The following is a 17,497-nucleotide window of genomic DNA, read 5'->3' on the forward strand; positions in this document are numbered from 1 at the left end:
TAAATAAATAAATAAATAATTTTAAAACAAGAAAAGATGGCATTATACTATGGGGAAGTACCAGAACATTAAGGTTCTGGTATTTGGTGTTTGAACAGTGACTTTAAATTTTAAACTATCCTGGTCTTATTTGCCATTTAAATATCTTTTCTTTTTTTTAAAAGGATATAATTGACACTGGCAAAACAATGCAAACTTTGCTGTCCTTGGTCAAGCAGTATAATCCAAAGATGGTTAAGGTTGCAAGGTATGTATGACATTTTGATAAGTATTTTTTCTTCATTTGGAGGATTGATTACTTCTTTGTCAGGGTAAATGTTCTCAGCTGTCATTTTCTCTTCAAAATGCAACGTAATCCCAAATAAGACTCAGAAAATAGCCTTTTTAAATAGTTTTGTTTTGTGTTAATAAAGCCCTTCATTATGGTTACCTTCTTGCCTAATACAGTTATCCCTCAATATTCATAGGGATTAAATCCAGGACCTCCAATAACAAAGTCCACATAAGTCCCTTATATAAAATGGCATAGTATATGCATGGTACCTATGCACATCCTTCCGTATACTTTAAAGCATCTCTATGGAAACACCCTTCATGTCCATGGGTAGGCAGAATTAATATTGTTAAAATGACCATACTGCCAAAAGCAATGTACAGATTCAGTGCAATCCCAATCAAAATTCCAATGTCATTCTTCACAGAACTAGAAAAAAAACAGACTTAAAATTCATTTGGAAGAATAAAAGACTCAGAATAGCCAAAGCAATTGTAAGCCAAAAAAAGCAGTGCTGAAGACATCACAATGCCTGACTTCAAATTATACTACAGAATTATAAAACAAAAACATCATGGTATTGGCATTAAAAGCAGACTCATAGACCAGTGTTAGAAAATAGAAGACACAGAGACAAACCCACATTATTTAGTCATGTGATCCTTAACAAAGGTGCCAAAAACATACATTGGGAAAAAAGACATCCTTTTTAAGAAATGGTGCTAGGAAAACTGGTTATCCATATAGAATGAAACTAGACCCTTAATTCTCACCCTGCACAAAAATCATCTCAAAATGGATCAAAGATCTAGGAATTAAACCAGAAATTATGTAACTCTTAGAAGAAAACAAGGTCAACACTCCAGCATATAGGCATAGGGAATGACATTCTCAATAGGACTCCTGAGGCTCAGGAAATACTGCCAAGAGCTAATAAATTGGATTGCATCAAATTTAAAAATTTCTGCACAGCAAAGGAAACAGTTAGGAATGTGAAGAAAGAACCTGAAGAATGGGAGAAAATCTTTGATAGATACTCTTCTGATAAAAGATTAATATCTAGAATACATAAAGAATGCAAAAAACTTTACACCAGCCAGGTACAGTAATGGACATCTATAATCCCAGCGATTAGGGAAGCTGAGACAGAAGGATCACAAGCTCAAAGCCAGCCTCAGCAACGTTTTGAGACCCTGTCTCAAATTTAAAAAAAAAAAAAAAGACTAGGCATGGAACTACCATATGACTCTGCTCTACCACTCTTTACTATTTATCCTAAAGAATTAAAGTCAGCATGCCATAGAGGATAACTGTGTACCCATGTTTATTGCAGTACAATTCACAATAGCCAAGTTATGGAACCAGCCTAGGTTCCCATCAATGGATGAATGGATAAAGAAAATGTGATATATACACACACACACACACACACACACACACACACACACACACAATGGAGTTTTATTCAGCCATAAAGAAAAATGAAATTTTTATTTGTAGGAAAATGGATGGAACTAGAGATCATTATGTTTGGCGAAATAAGTCAAACTCAGAAAGTCAAGGGTAGTATATTTTCTCATATGTGGAAGCTAAAGAAGAAAATGGAAAAGTAGGTGTGGGTCTTATAAAAATCAAAGGGAGATTAGTAGAGGAAAGGGCTGGGTGCACGGTCAGGGATGTGAGGGAAGTGCTGGGGAGTGATATTGGCAAGATTATATTGTGTGCATGTACAAACATGTAACAACAAATCCCATTGTGGACAATTATAATGCATGAATGAAAAATGGAAAAAATAAAAATAATAAAGCATTTCTAGGCTATTTGTAATACCAAATACAAAGTAAATACTACATAAATAGTTGTTTCGCTGCATTGTATAGGGGATATTGATGGGTTAAATCTGTATATTTAATACAGATGCAATTTTTTTCAATTTTTTTGCTTTTGTTGCATTATAATTGTACATAATAGTTGGGCTCATTTTGACATAATCATACATGCGTGGAATTTAATTTACTCCATTTCAGTCTCTGGTGCACCCCCTTTCCCTCCCCTCCACCCTCTCCCCGTTCCCTTTCTACTCTATTGGTGTACCTTCCATATATATATATATATTTTTTTAATTGGTGCTTTATAAATATACTTAAAGATGGAATTCACTATTATATTTATACATGCAGATAGTGTAATTTTGTCAAATTCATTCTGCATTTTCTCACCTTTCTCATCTTTCCTCTCTCCCCCTCAATCTCCTACTCTGTTCATCTTCCCTCTGTCTTTATAATATTCAACACACACACACACCCCACTTATTTTGCTCTAGCTTCCTCATATGACTGAGAACATTCAACCTTTGATTTTCTGAGTCTGGCGTATTTCACTTAGCATGACATTCTTCAGTTCCATGCATTTACTGACAGATGTCATAATTTCATTCTTCTTTATGAAGTAAAGAATTTCATTCTTCTTTATGAGTAAAACTCCATTGTGTATATAGACCACATTTTCTTAATCCATTCATTTATTGACACATGGGCTGTTTCCATTTTTAGTTATTGCAAGTTGCACTGCTGTAAACATTGCAGGCTGTGTCACTATGGTATGCTGATTTTAGCTCTTTTTGGGTAAATACTAAGGAGTGGAATAGCTGGGTCATAGAATCATTCCATTCCTAGTTTTTTGAGGAATCTCTATACTGTTTCCACAGTGGTTGTATTAATTTGCAGTCACACGAACAATGTATGAGCATACCTTTCCCTCTACATCCTTGCCAGCATTTATTAATTATATCCTTGATGATTGCCATTCTGACTGGGGTGAGATGAAATATCTTTAATTTTGATTTTCGCTTCCCTGACTGCAAAGATGTTGAACATTTTTTCATGTATTTGTTGCCCATTTGTGGTTTTTTTTCTTCTGAGAAATTTGTTTAGTTTTTATTTTTGTTTATTTTTTGCCCATTTATTAATTGGGTTATTTGGGTTTTTTGACATCATGTTTTTTTGAGTTCTTTATATATTCTGGATATTAATTCCCTGACAGAAATGTGGCTAGAAAAGATTTGATTTATAGTATTATTTTTTTCAGACATATCTTTATTGATTTTATGTTTGGATGATCTGTTTATTGGTGATAGGGATGTGTTGAAATCACCCAGTATTATTGTATTGGTGTCTATCTGGGATTTAATGTCAAGAAGCATTTTTTTATGTAATTAGATGCATTGACATTTGGGGCATAAATATTTTTCAGCCTATGAATTCCTTTGCCTATGAGATGAATCTCTTGAAATGGCATATAATTGGGTCTTGTTTTTTAATCCATTCTGCCAATCTGTGTCTTTTAATTGGGAACTTGAGACCATTTACATTCTGTGTTATTATGGTTAAATAATCATTACTTCTTGCCATTTTGATTAGTTTGCTATAAGCATTTTATTGTTTTGATTTTCATTTAGTTAGTTGTTCTTCTAGTGTTATTCATCTATTTGGGAGCTTTGTGGATTGTTTTTGGGTTCCTCTGTGGGTCCTATATCATTAAGGTTTCTTTATAGTGCTGGCTTAGAGGTTATGAATTCTTTTAGTTTATCCTTATTATGGAATTTTTAAATTTCTGCATCAATCTGAAAGAGCTTTTGTGGATATAGCAATATTAGCTGGCAATTGTTTTCTTTTAGAGCTAGGAATATCTCATTCCAGGCCCTCCTTGATTTTAGGGTCTGAGTTGACAAGTTAGAAGTGAGCCTTGTTGGTTTGCCTCTGAATGTGACTTGATTCTTTTTTTACAGCTTTTAATATGTCCTTTTTTTCTATGTTAGGCATTTTGATGATATATATGTCTTTTTTGATCTTATATATTGTGGTCCTATATGTCTCTTGTATATGGATGTCTTATTTCTAAGGTGGGGGAATTTTTCTGCTACTATCTCATTGAAGAGGTTCTTTTTAATTTTTTTTAGTTTTAGGTTGACACGATATCTTTATTTTATATTTATGTGGTGCTGAGGATCGAACCCAGTGCCTTATGCCTACTAGGCGAGCACTCTACCATTGAGCCACAACCCCAGCCCCTTGAAGAGGTTCTTAATGCCTTTAGCCATGTTCTCTTCTGTCCCAGTGATTCAGGTTAATCTCTTGGTGTTGTCCCAGAGTCACATGATCTTTTTTTTCTTTATTGAATATGAAGTATTCAAGTTCATACACTCTTTTAGATCTGAAGTTCAGTTTTTGAGGCTTGAAGTTCTATGCAACCTATAGTGTTAGTGATATTATCAAGTGAATTTTTAAATTGATTTCATTATGTCTTTAATTTCCAGAAGTTCTGATTGGTTTCTTCTCAGTATCTCTGTTTCTTTATTAAAATGATTTTTTTAAATATATTTTTTAGTTTTAGGTGGACACGATATCTTTATTTTTATGTGGTGCTGAGGATCGAACCCGGTACCTCATGCATGCTAGGCAAACACTGTACCACTGAGCCACAACCCCAGCCCTCAAAATGATTTTTCATCTCCTGTATTTGCTCTCTTAATTCATTCCTTAGATCTTTTAGTTCATTGAACATTTTAACAATTAATATTTTTTCAACTTTCTCTGCAATTTCATCCACTTCTCTTTTTTTTTTTTTAAAGAGAGAGAGAGAGAGAAGTTTTTAATATTTATTTCTTAGTTTTCGGCGGACACAACATCTTTGTATGTGGTGCTGAGGATCGAACCCGGGNGTTGGTAGGTATTTGAGATTTGGTTCACACCCACCTCTTGCTGGGCAAATGCCTATCTCGGCTGCACCATCTGGGTTTCAGCCCTCCCAGAATTTCCACTTCTAGCTTGAGTGGCTTCAGAATTTCCACTTTTACCTTGACTGGCTTCAGATATTTCATCCCCATGGTTGTGATTTACCCAGGGTCAGACCTGGAATACAGACTTGTTTGACTGCCATCTTTCCAGATGTTCCAGATGTTCTAGCAAGAAGGGGAGTTTTCCTCAGTATCCCCAGCCTGTATTGTCCTAGGCACAGACCTCTGCACCTATTTCAGTCATGCTGGTCCAGATACAATATGACCCTCACAATGGGTGTCTTCTGGGTCAGGCTGTCAACTTCCTCTATGAATTCCCAATCTCTGGCCTCTACTTGATACCACACAGCCAGTCAAAAATGCTGCCACAGCACTGATTCCAGCTGGACTATGGGGACCTTAGCTAACTGACTTTTAAAAAAAAATATTTATTTATTTATTTACTTTGGTGGACACAATATCTTTATTCTTGTTTTTATGTGGTGTTGAGGATTGAACCAGGGCCCCGCGCATGCCAGGCGAGTGCACTACCGCTTGAGCCACATCCCCAGCCCGCTAACTGGCTTTTAATTATTTTTCAAAATATCTTTCCCCACCATCTCTAGATTAGTTAAGGTTAGCTTTCTATTCCATGGTTCCTCAAGCCCATTTTGTTTGCTATATTATTTTCTCTCTGCTCTATTCCCCTTCCCATCTGCAGTGAGCTGGCATGTCTCTAATGTATAGTTCTTATATTTTGTTCAAAGTTTCCAACTTTTGTATTTCTATGATTATTTTGCTATCCAGTGTTGATTTTAAGTGAATTTCCTTAGGTAAAGAGCAATCTTCCTACCATTTAAATCTTGTGCTGAGGAACTCCTGGGAAATGCATACTTCCTCTAACCTGCCATCTACCCTCCTATTTTTTTTTTTTGGAAACCATAGATATGTAGGGCTGTTTGTGTTATTAACATTTGGTTTTTCAACATGCTAATTGTATCAACTTGTCCTGAGTAGCAAGGTAGAAATTTTGTGGCCTCCTTGCAAAATTGAGACCAAGAATCCCAAAGAGTAGTGAGGAAGTAGTAGGAAGGAGTGGGCCCTGGAGATCTGGAACTTCTAAAATTGAGTGATATATGCTGCATCTTGTTTTGGAGTCCACATTGAAATTTTACAGTTCCTGCTTCATTTTTCTAAGCCAGCATCACTTCTTGGCCATATCCATGCTATTTTCTTTCGCTTTTGTGATTCTCTGTCTATCCCTACTTTATAGTTTCCGTCCTCCAACAACTCTGAGGTAACATTGCTTCTACTTTATATATAAGGAGACTGAGGTGTAAGGATTTGCCCAGGGATACAGCTAGTATTCTATAGAGGTGAGATTCAAACTCAGGGCTGGCACAATTAATGCTCTTACTACCTTAAATTGTACAGTTTGTTGTTTTGTTTTGCGGTACTGGGGATTGAACATAGGGACGTTCTATATTGAGCTGCGTTTCAATGCCTTTATTTTTTATTTTGAGACAGAGTTCTTCTTAGGTTGCTAAGGCTAGCCTCAAACTTGTGATTCTCCTGCCTTAGGCTCTTACCAAATCCAGCCACTTAAGTTTTTATTAGAAGTAACATCTCTTGTTTTTTTTTTTTTTTTTTTTGCAGCAGCGTGGGGGTGATGTTGGTAGTGTTTAGGATGAAACCCAGGACCTTACACATACCAGGCAAATGCTCTACTACTGAGCCACATCCCCAGCCCATTTTGGTTTTTTTTCTTAACTTATACAATTACATTTTTCATTTTTAAATCTTTAACCAATATGTAGTTTTTGTGATGGGTTCAGCTAGTGATCTTTTATCTCTTTTTTCCTGAATGATATAACTTGTTTTTATAAACCTGTTTTGAAAGATCAATATCTGTTGAGTGTCTGAATCAGAATATGCCTACTAATGAGTCATATGCCAGCAGTTTATCTTTAGAGGTTTTCTAATTGCTTGCACAAGCATATGTTAGTGAATTTTTGCGTTGCTGGAGATGTTATGTGCTCAAAGAATACTTAGATCATAGGTGGCCCACATCAGTGTTTCTCAACTTTTTTCTCTAATCCCTCTCCTACCAGGAGATTTTATTATCACAGATATTTTATGTATCTGTTTAAGTTTTATATGCATATCTATTTTATGTAAAATGAGTAAGTATAAAGCTTATTCTTTTTATTCAGTGCAGGGGTAAGAATGACTAATTTGTTTAACCTTAATTAGAAAGTAAAAAGCAGTTTCCTGATAAGGAATATAATCTAACATGTCCAGTCTGGAAAATAGTTTGGCAGTTTCTTTAAAAACTAAACATGTAAGTACCATAAGAACCTAAGGGGGCTAGTGAGCATTTATCCCAGGAAAATGAAAATCTATGTGCACATAAAAACCTGTACATGAATGCTCATAGTGGCAGCATCTGTGATAGGTAAATCATTAAAATGAAAGGTAAATGGTTAAACAAAGTTGTAATGCACCCATACCATCATACTCAGCAATAAAAAGAAATCAACTATTGATACACAGAGTAACTAGATGAGCCCCAAAGAATTATGCCAATAAAAGCCAGTACCAAAGTTGCATATTATGATTCCACTTATACAACTTTCTTGAAATGACAAAATTATAGGAATGGAGAACAGATTAGTGATTGTCAGGCATTAAGGAGTACAAGAAGGAACCTTGTGTTACCTTGATTTTGGTAACAATTACATGAATCCACACATGTGATAAAATTGCCTTAAAATTATATACAAATGGTGCCTGTAGACCTGTGAAATCTGGACAGAGTCAGTTTGCTCACCAGTATCCATGTCCTTGTTGTAATAATCTACTGTAGTTAAAAAAGATGTCAGCAATAGAAGAAACTGAATCAAGGATACTAGGGATCACCCTTGTGTATTTTTTTGCAACTTCCTCTGAAGATAAAAAAAATTTGGAAAAGCAATTAACATTTAACTTTATATTTGCTGAGTCATTTCAAGTATGGCTTATTTTTGTAAATTGTATCAAATCATATATACAGGTTAGCAATTTCTATAAATACCTAATAATAATAGCAGTGTAATCAAATATTTTTTTAAAAAAAATCACTTCAAATTGTTATGTTTCCAGCAAGATTCAAACAATTAAAATTTTAATTACTTAAAAAATTTACTTTTCCAGGTGTGGTGGCACATGTCTATAATCCCAGCAACTCAGGAGGCTGAGGCAAGAGGATCATAAATTCAAAGCCAGCCTTAGCAACTTAGTGAGACCCTACTTCAAAATAAAAAATAAAAAGGAATAGTGACATAGCTTAATGGTAAAGTGCCTCTGGTTTCAATCCCCAGTACCACCCCCCCAAAAAAAATTTACTTCTAAGATGGGTGTGACTCTCAGCTACTTGGGAGACTAAGGCAAGAGGATGGGGATTTCCAGACCAGCCTGGGCAACTAAGTGAGAACTTGTCTCAAAAATAAATAAATTAATTAATTAGCTTCTACACTGATGGTATATAGCTCAGTGGTAGAATGCATTCTTAGCATGAGCAAGGCCCTGGGTTCAATCCACCACACTGTCTTCTCCCTGCCCAGAATTGGTTCCTTTAGCATGCTAGTTATTTTTGGCCTAAAGTTCCTCTTTATAAGCCAAATATTTTTTTTTGCGGGGGGTGGGGGGTACCGGGAATTGAACCCAGGGGTGCTTAACCACTGAGCCATATCTACAGCCATTTTATGTTTTATTTTGAAACAGAGTCTTGCTAAATTGCTTAGGGCCTTGCTAAATTGCTGACACTGGCTTTGAACTCACTATCCTTCTGTCTTAGCCTCTTGATATGCTGGGATTATAGGCATGTGCCACTGCATCTGGCTCTCCTAAACCCTTTACATTGTGGGGATTATATTTTCAGGAACTCTGGACCCAGAGCCCTTTTCATCTTTGCTTATTGACATTCCCCACACATTTGTCCTCCTGATTAGCTGTCCTTCACTGGACACATGAGCAGTTAGGATGCAACTCTCAGAACTGCCTATGAGGTGCCAGGTGGACAGCTCCATTTTATAGTCTTTTTTTATATATATGTTAAAACTAACATAGTATGCTAAATGCAAATTAAACACTATTTAGGAACATTAATGTCCTCTTTTGTAGTGCCCTTTTATAGTGTTTCCATATGCCACATGTCACACTTTGTATTTAACAGCTTGCTGGTGAAAAGAACCTCTAGAAGTGTTGGATATCGACCTGACTGTAAGTGGATTACTTTTTTATCAAACATTTAGCTATCTTTAACCTAAAAAAATTGTACATGTAGTGACTTAGAGTTGCTTTAGAGAAAATTTTTAGACAAGGAACATTTGCAAGCATTAAATTTGAAAGTGATATTTTCTGTACCTAAATGATGAATTATGATTCTTTTTAGTTGTTGGATTTGAAATTCCAGACAAATTTGTTGTTGGATATGCCCTTGACTATAATGAATACTTCAGGGACTTGAATGTAAGTAATGCTTTTTTTTTCCTCACTCTCATTTTTCAAAACCCACATAAAAATTTAGGAAAGAGAAGAATTGTTTTCTCCTTCCAGACAGAACCTTGTAATTTGAACAGACTGATGGTTCCCATTAGTCACATAAAGCTGTAGTCAAGTACAGACATCCTTCAAACTGGAACTTGGCCAGGCTAGGGTGACACTTCTTGCTGGCTGAAATAGTTGAACAGCTTTAATATACAATAACTGTCTCATTATTATTTCAGATGATAAATGTAGTTATAAATAAGAAATAAATGTTCAAGTTTAAGTCTTTTAATTCACTTTCCTTCATATACCCGCCTCCACCTCTGGAGGCAGGTGTCCCATGGGTCTGTTTATGAACGTGATTGAGAAAGATTTAGGAAGACTGCACCAAGGACACTATCTTGAGCAGGTTTTTTTATATATATACCTTTATTTCACTCATTTATTTTTTTACGTGGTGCTGAGGATCGAACCCAGGCTCCCGTGTGTGCGAGATGAGCGCTCTTACCACTGAGCCACAACCCCAGCCCCAATGAGCAGGTTTTTTATTTCATCTTTTTTTCACCACTTGCCCTAGCCCCTAGATCAATAGATCAATATACCTATAATTCCATGCTTTGTTTTTCAGTTACATATTAAGATGAAAAAAAAAAAATCAAACTAAGGGGACAGACTACTGCTTTGTCTCCAAAAGACACTCTTCCTAAGTTACTGGCCTAACATACAATAGTACTACCTTTGTTTGTTTACTAAGAACCCAGCATGCTTTTCTTGCCTTTCATTTCAGAATACTTTTCTAATGTGAAGTTCTGAATTTTTATTTTATAGCATGTGTGTGTCATTAGTGAAACTGGGAAAGCAAAATACAAAGCCTAAGATGAGAGTTCAAGTTGGGTCCAGAAACATCGGGAGTCCCATTGACATCACTAGTAAAATCATCAAATGTTCTAGTTCTGTGGCCATCTGCTTAGTAAAGCTCTTTGCATGAACCTTCTATGAATTTTATCTGTTTTGTATTTTAGAAATGTCGGTTGCTGCATTCCTGAACTTTTAATTTGCACTATGGACTTAGAGACTATCAGTTGATGGATTGTTGTTTAACTTGTGAATGAAAAAATCTCTTAAACTACACCACTATTAAATGAGAATATTGAAATTGTATCTGTAAGAAACATTGAAAGAGAAGATATATTAGTTTTTTAATTGGTATTTTAATTTTTATATATTCAGGAAAGAACAGAAGTGATTGAATATTGTTAATTATACTACCATATGTATATTAGAAAAGTAAGAAGCAGTTTTCACATCAATGACAGCATCTAAGAGGCTTTGTTCAGTCGAATAAACCTGTTTCAGTAGTGTTGACTATATCTTCCCGCCTGTTCAGATTATTTCTGGTGAATCTTTGTCAACAGTTCCTTTTAAATGCAAATAAACGAATTTAAAAATGTACCACTTTTTAATTTTTCAAGGACTGTCTTTAAGATAACCTATACATACCTATCTTTTCTCTGTAGATTAACTTAGTATAGTTTCTATTAGTTACCTTTTTAAGTTTTAGTAGCTAGTTTAATGGTTATCTTTCCCAAACAGCAAGTACTGATTGATTATGATGGAATGGGTTGGTGGAGCTAGCAGAGTTCCTACCTCCTTCAGAGACTAAATTTCAGACACATTTGACTCTGCCAACAGAACATGCCTTTCTCTTGGAATTCTGAAGTTGTTCAGACTGTGATCTCAGCCACATCTCAACAGATTGTTTTTAGACATGTCCTGTTATAACCTAATCATATACCTAATCATAATCATTGACTAGAGAACAACAACAAAATCTCCTTTGTTTTCTGGGAGCAGGGGAATAGTTTTACACCAGAACTGTTACTTGCTTTTCTATTGCAGATGAGGTATGAACTAGCAACCTTGTGAGCCATCTGGCTATATTTATTCCTTTCAAAATTTGCTGTAATTCCCAGCAATAAAGTAGGGAGCTTTAAATAATGTTAAATAACAATTTTCTCTAGTCCTAGAACTTCTTTGTTGAGAAAATATTTCAATTCTACTATCTTATTTGACCTTTATAACCTTTAAGGTTGAGGTCAATGTTAAAACATGAATCAACCAGGCATGGTGGTGCACACATTGAAATTCCAGTGACTCAGGAGGCTGAGACAGGAGGACCACAAGTTCAAAGCCAGCCTCAGCAACTTAGTGAGGGAGGCCCTAAAGACTTAGTGAGACCCTGTCTCAAAACAAAAAGGGTTGGGAATGTAATTTAGTGGTTAAGCACTCCTGGGTTCAATCTCTGGTACCAAAATTTTAAAAAAAATCTAAGAAATGTGATGGCAATACACAAAATAACTTCTGACTTATGTCTTCCCCCTGCAAATGTCACCTCATTAATAGTGTCAACTCATTAATAATGTCACCTCATTAATAGTGCATCCTGCTCCCACTGCTAAGCCTCCTTACTCCCCTTTTGATCATACTGTTACCTTCTACTGTGTTGAACCATATGAAATTACCATCTTTGTAGGTAAAAAACTATTGGCAGTTTTGAGTGGTATAACCCAATAATATGCCATATGATTTACATTTGCATTTATTGTTCACAATCTATACTCTCACCCCTATTAGAATGCAAGTCCCATAGGAGAAGCAGATACTGTCATATGTCTTATTCATTAATGTATACTTAGTGCCTTGATCAGAGCTTTTCGACTAGTAGAAGCTCATGGATTATTGAATGAGTGAATAGCAAAGGATTAATTACCTGCTACAGTGAATACCTGATCATTAATTAGTTGCTACAGTACAGGTAAAACAGGACAGTGGTCTCACATAGCAAATGCTTCATCAGCATTGATCACTGCTGGAAATCAAATGAGTGTTCCAGGATGTTAGGTACATGGCTAGCAAGTGGCAACACCAAGATTTAAACCTCAGTTTGCCTGATTATTGGGTCAATATCATGAAGAAGCTAAACTTTCCCCTTCTGATTCAAACTCTAGTTTGTAGTTAAGTGTAATGATTAACTGGTGACCCAATCCAACCCAACCCGAAATGCATGTAACTGCCAGGAAGAAAAGCATCTTTTTTACCAAACCGTTATGAATTCCCTTTTTATCAAAACACCATTCCTCAGACCTCCTTTTCTTTTTTTCTTTTCTTCATACCAGAATTAAACCCAGGGGCACTCCACCACTGAGCAACCTCTCCAGCCCTTTTTATTTTTTGTTTTGAGACAGGATCTCACTGAGTTGCTTAGGGCTTTGCTGAATTGCTGAGGCTGGCTTTGAATTTGTGATCCTCCTGTCTCAGCCTCCTGAACTACTGGGATTATAGGCATGCATCACATGTCCACCTCAGACCTTTTCTTAACATGAATTTTAGGAATACAATTTTAATAATTTATTTTTTAACCTTTTTTGCAGTACTACGGATACTCAGGGGAGCTCTACCATTGAGTTCCATCCTCAGCTGATTTTATTTCAAGATTATCTTGATAGTTGCCCAGTCTGGCCTCCAACTTGCAATCCTCCTGCCTCAGTTTCTGAGTTGCTAGAATTACAGGTATGCTCTATCATGCCCAGCTTCTTTAATCAACTTTGAACAGATCAAATTTATAAATTAGGGGAAAGGTCATGCTGAAAAGAGCCAGAGTCATTTTCAGGTTGATAGTCCAGAGGAAAGAAAAAGTAAAATTAGAAAAAATTATTTTCCCAGGGCCATTTAATATAGGAGCAAATGGTCATAAATATCACACCTTAGAGTCAGGCACGGTGGCGCACGCCTGTAATCCCAGTGGCTCAGGAGGCTGAGACAAGAGGAGTGCAAATTTAAAGCCAGCCTCAGCAACTAAGGGAGGCACTTAGCAGCTCAGTGAGACCCTGTCTCTAAAACAATATAAAAAAAAGTTTTGGGGATGTGGCTCAGTGGTTGAGCACCCCTGGGTTCAATCCTCAGTACCAAAATAAAATAAAATAAACCCTTTCAAAATATCACACCTTAGTAATCCCTCAGGGCTTCCCTTTCATTACTACCCTGTATTCATAAATAAAGGAAAATGAAATTCCATTTAAGTCTATTTAGGGAGATAGAAAACTGTACATTTTAGGAATATTACCATCTAAAAAAGTGTTAATGCTTAGTTATCTGGAAAATTTGTGTGTGTTGCACCCTTTGTGCATTCCTTTATTTTGAATGCTTAGAATCATTCCTGTAGGAAGGCATGGGTGGTGCACACCCATAATTCCAGGTATTTGGGAGACTCAGAAGGATCTCAAGTTCAAGGCCAGCCTCAGCAACTTAGTGAGACCCTGCATCAAGGTAGAAATGTAGCTCAGTGGTAAACATGCCTGGGTTCAGTCTCCAGTACTGCAAAAGAAAGAAAACAAAAGAGAGAAGACGACCTGTAGTACATACTGGTGGGTTCCTTTTTAATCCAGGTATAAATGATTTGTGATAACCTGACCTACTGCTCTACCATTAGCTTGGAAAGTCAATCAACTGATGTCCTTCCCTGCATCTGAGATTCTAGAAACACACAGCCCCCTTTGTGTTCCAAGTACTAGAGAAGACAAGCAAGTTTCTGGTTTTGTGGAGATTAAGTCTGGATGGTGAAAGGAATAGTAAACAAAAGCATTTCAAATAGTGACAGGCTGTAAAGAAATTATAAAAACAATGTGCTGAGTCCTGAAGAGTGGCATCTTTCCTTAAACAGTGATTAGGTAAGGTCATGGTTGGGCTGAAAGGGATTAGAGAAGAAACCAGCTATAGGGAAAAGCTAGGAGAAAAGAGTTCCTTGCAGTAGGAATAGCCAAGCAAAAGAAGCTGAGATAGTGACAAGCCATCTGAGGTACTTGACAGGAGAGTGGTAGAACCTGTGACCAGAGAGGAAGTCCAGACCCTGACCATGGGTGACCTTGAAGGCTATGGCAGAGTATGACTTTTCTGCATTCCACAATGTGAAGGCCCTGGGGTTTTAAGCAGATTTTATTTGCATTTTTAAAGGCATAAGAACCTCTAAGAGCTCTTCTGAAAGCAGGGGCTTCAGAAATATTAGTAATACCAGTGATAATTATTTAATATGTTTAATATATGTCACATGTTATGCTAAGTGCTTTATGCACATTAATTTATTTACAGCACATTTCCCAGAGAAGGTCGAGACCATCTCACATGTTTAATGACCAAATCAGTGGAGAGAAGAGATTTAGTGAAGCGAAGCTGCCATGAAAAATTGGCCATAGTTTCTTACCTGGATTGTTATAGTGGCCTCTGTCCTGATCTCCAGCAGTAGGATCCCTTGAACCCAGGAGCTCAAGGATAGCATGGATAGCACAGCAAGTGTCCATCTCAAAAAAAAATGGTCAAGGGCTGGGGATGTGGCTCAAGCGGTAGCGCGCTCGCCTGGCATGCGTGTGGCCCGGGTTTGATCCTCAGCACCACATACAAACAAAGATGTTGTGTCCATCAAAAACTAAAAAATAAATATTAAAAAATTTTAAAAAATGGTCAAACTTGAATCACTCTTTGGCTAGAATTGCTCTCATAGCTCCCCATTTTGCAAGGAAAGTCTTTTTTGTTTTCTAGTCCTGGTGATGAAACCCAGAGGCACGTTATCTCAACCACATCCTCAGTCCTTTTTGTTTTGTTTTGAGATAGGGTCTTGCAAAGTTTCCCAGGCTGGCCTTGAACTTGTAATCCTCCTTCCTCAGATTCCCAAATCACTGAGATTACAGGTGTGTGTGCCACCGTGCCCAACTACAAAGTCCTTTCACAGATGGAGAATCTGCTCTTCCCTGCCTCTCACCCTGGTCACATCACTGCCCCACAGGCCTGCTGAGCAGGCTCTGTAATCCCTCCTCTTACCTTTCTTTCACTGCACAGCTTTAGCCAGAGCACTCTCAACTGGTCCCCCTTTCACTCTTCCTCACTATTCAAACTGCCCTGCAGTGGTCGTGATCTTTAATTTTTAATAACTTTTTTTTCTTTGGGAGGAGCATAATCTTTTGAAAATATAAATGAGATCACATCATTTGCTTAACACCTAAGAAAACTACTAACTGAAAAACAAATATGGCCTGCAGACCCATGTGTTAATTAGCCCCTGCTTGCTTCTCTATAATCCTCAACTAATTATCCTTCTCCTGTTCACTTCAACCACACTGCCATCCTTTCAGTGCCTTAAACTTGCCAATCTCCCCCTTGTCTTGGGCCTCTGTAACTGCTCCTTCCAATTTCCTCTCTGCCCCCCATCAACATGGCTGGCTCACAGTTATGTCACCTTGGTGAACCCTGTCCAGACCTCCCTCTCTAACAGCCTCAAAGTTTCTCTCCATTAATTGCCTCTTTAATTTTCCTAATAGTTTTTAGTACCGTCAAGTGGTCTTTAGCAACATCTATAGCTCCTCAGTTGGACTTGCCATTCTGCCATAGATTCAGTTGGGAAAGAAACAAGCCCAAGTACATACAGATGGTTTACTACTTAGCATGACCAAGAAAAGCAAGGTGTCAATTCCCCATATTTCTAGTCCCAGAGGACCACGAGAGTGGTGGGTTACTCTGTCATGGGGGAGTCAGCTCTAGACTCCAGCTTAATGATTTTATGGCCTGCAGCTGTACCCTATGTGGAAAGGCAAGGTCAAAAGTTCCATACCTTAAGAGCCTGGGAGACAGATGAGAAACTGCCTCATGACAGCCCCCACAAGACAGGGAGGTGGGTGACAAATGGCCTTGGGGCAGCTGCTCACAAGATTGTTCATGTTATCATATTTCGGTGAAGATCATGGGGCATTGCTCCAAGACAAGCCAGGCTGTACTTGACCTTATCTACGAGGCCTGTGTGCAGACATCCATGGTATATTCTCCTGTGCACTTTAATCATCTCCAGATTACTTATAATGCCTAGTTCTAGCTCAACAGAAATGCCACACAACCAGTTGTTAGATTGCATTGTTTATGGAATAATGATAAAAAGATCTACTACAGATGTAATTTTTTTTTTTTTTTGAGAGGGCAGGTACGGAAGGTTGAATTCTGGGGCTTTTCCACTGAACTACATCCCCAGCCCTTTTAATATTTTTTAAATTTTCACACAGGGTCTCACTGCATTGCTGAGGGCCTTGCCAAATTACTGAGGCTGGCCTTGGAACTTGTGACTCTCTTGACTCAGCCTCCCAAGTCACTGGGATTATAGATGTATGCCACACCCCCAACCCAACTGATACTTGTGTGTGTGTGGTGCTGGGGATTGAACCTTGAACCCAGGGCCTTGTGCATGTGAGGCAAGCACTGTACCAACTGAACTAAATCCCCAGCCCCCAACTGATTCTTGTACACTTGAAAGTTTGAAAACTACCTGCATAGATGAAAGTTTTCAATATCAGTAGGATTACAGGTGTGTATCACCATGCCTGGCTTGTACTAAACACTTGAATCCTCAAGAGAACTCTGATAAAGAAGTTTTGTTTTAGTTTTTTCAATTGTCCCATCTTTATAGATTAAGAAAAGCAGGTCCAGAAGGTTGCAAAATTTTCCCAGATCATACAGTTCATAAGTGGCAGATGAGGAATTTGAATTGAGACAATTTTATTCCAGAATCTGCCCTCTTAGTTCAGTTCTACTTAACCTGTAATGTGCAACTCTTGTGTAGAAAGTCATACACTGATACATTGAGGAAAGCACTAGGCTCATTGGAGGTAATAATTCCGAATGACTTATATTAAACACAGCTTTTTGAGGTCACAGCTGATCTTTAAGAATGTAAATTGCCTTCCTCTGGCACTAGACAACATTGCAAAGACTTATTGCAGAGTTTCTCCAATGTGCTTTTCAGGTTGGTTTTTTTTTTTTTTTTTTCTGATTTATTTTATAATCCTGTGGGCAACTTTAGACAAAAAAAAAAAAAAAAAAAAAAAAAA

General features: G+C 37.2%; 1 protein-coding gene across 4 annotated transcripts in view; it reads left to right on the top strand.

Annotated features, from left to right (window-relative positions):
* Positions 1-17,497, top strand: part of Hprt1 (hypoxanthine phosphoribosyltransferase 1) — a 64,247-nt gene that overhangs the window by 28,401 nt on the left and 18,349 nt on the right. For 2 of the 4 annotated variants that reach the window (XM_048796573.1, XM_048796574.1), the window contains exons 4-7: positions 165-247; positions 9,262-9,308; positions 9,481-9,557; positions 13,007-13,145. In XM_048796573.1, the coding sequence (XP_048652530.1) occupies positions 165-247; positions 9,262-9,308; positions 9,481-9,557; positions 13,007-13,039 (240 nt within the window). In that variant the 3' untranslated portion in view covers positions 13,040-13,145. Of the gene's footprint in view, positions 1-164; positions 248-9,261; positions 9,309-9,480; positions 9,558-10,403; positions 11,028-13,006; positions 13,146-17,497 lie in introns of those variants that run through there. The other 2 variants (XM_048796575.1, XM_048796572.1) reach the window with 2 other exon arrangements.

Source organism: Marmota marmota, unplaced genomic scaffold (genome assembly GCF_001458135.2).
Source record: "Marmota marmota marmota unplaced genomic scaffold, marMar, whole genome shotgun sequence".
In the NCBI taxonomy this organism is placed as follows: domain Eukaryota; kingdom Metazoa; phylum Chordata; class Mammalia; order Rodentia; family Sciuridae; genus Marmota; species Marmota marmota.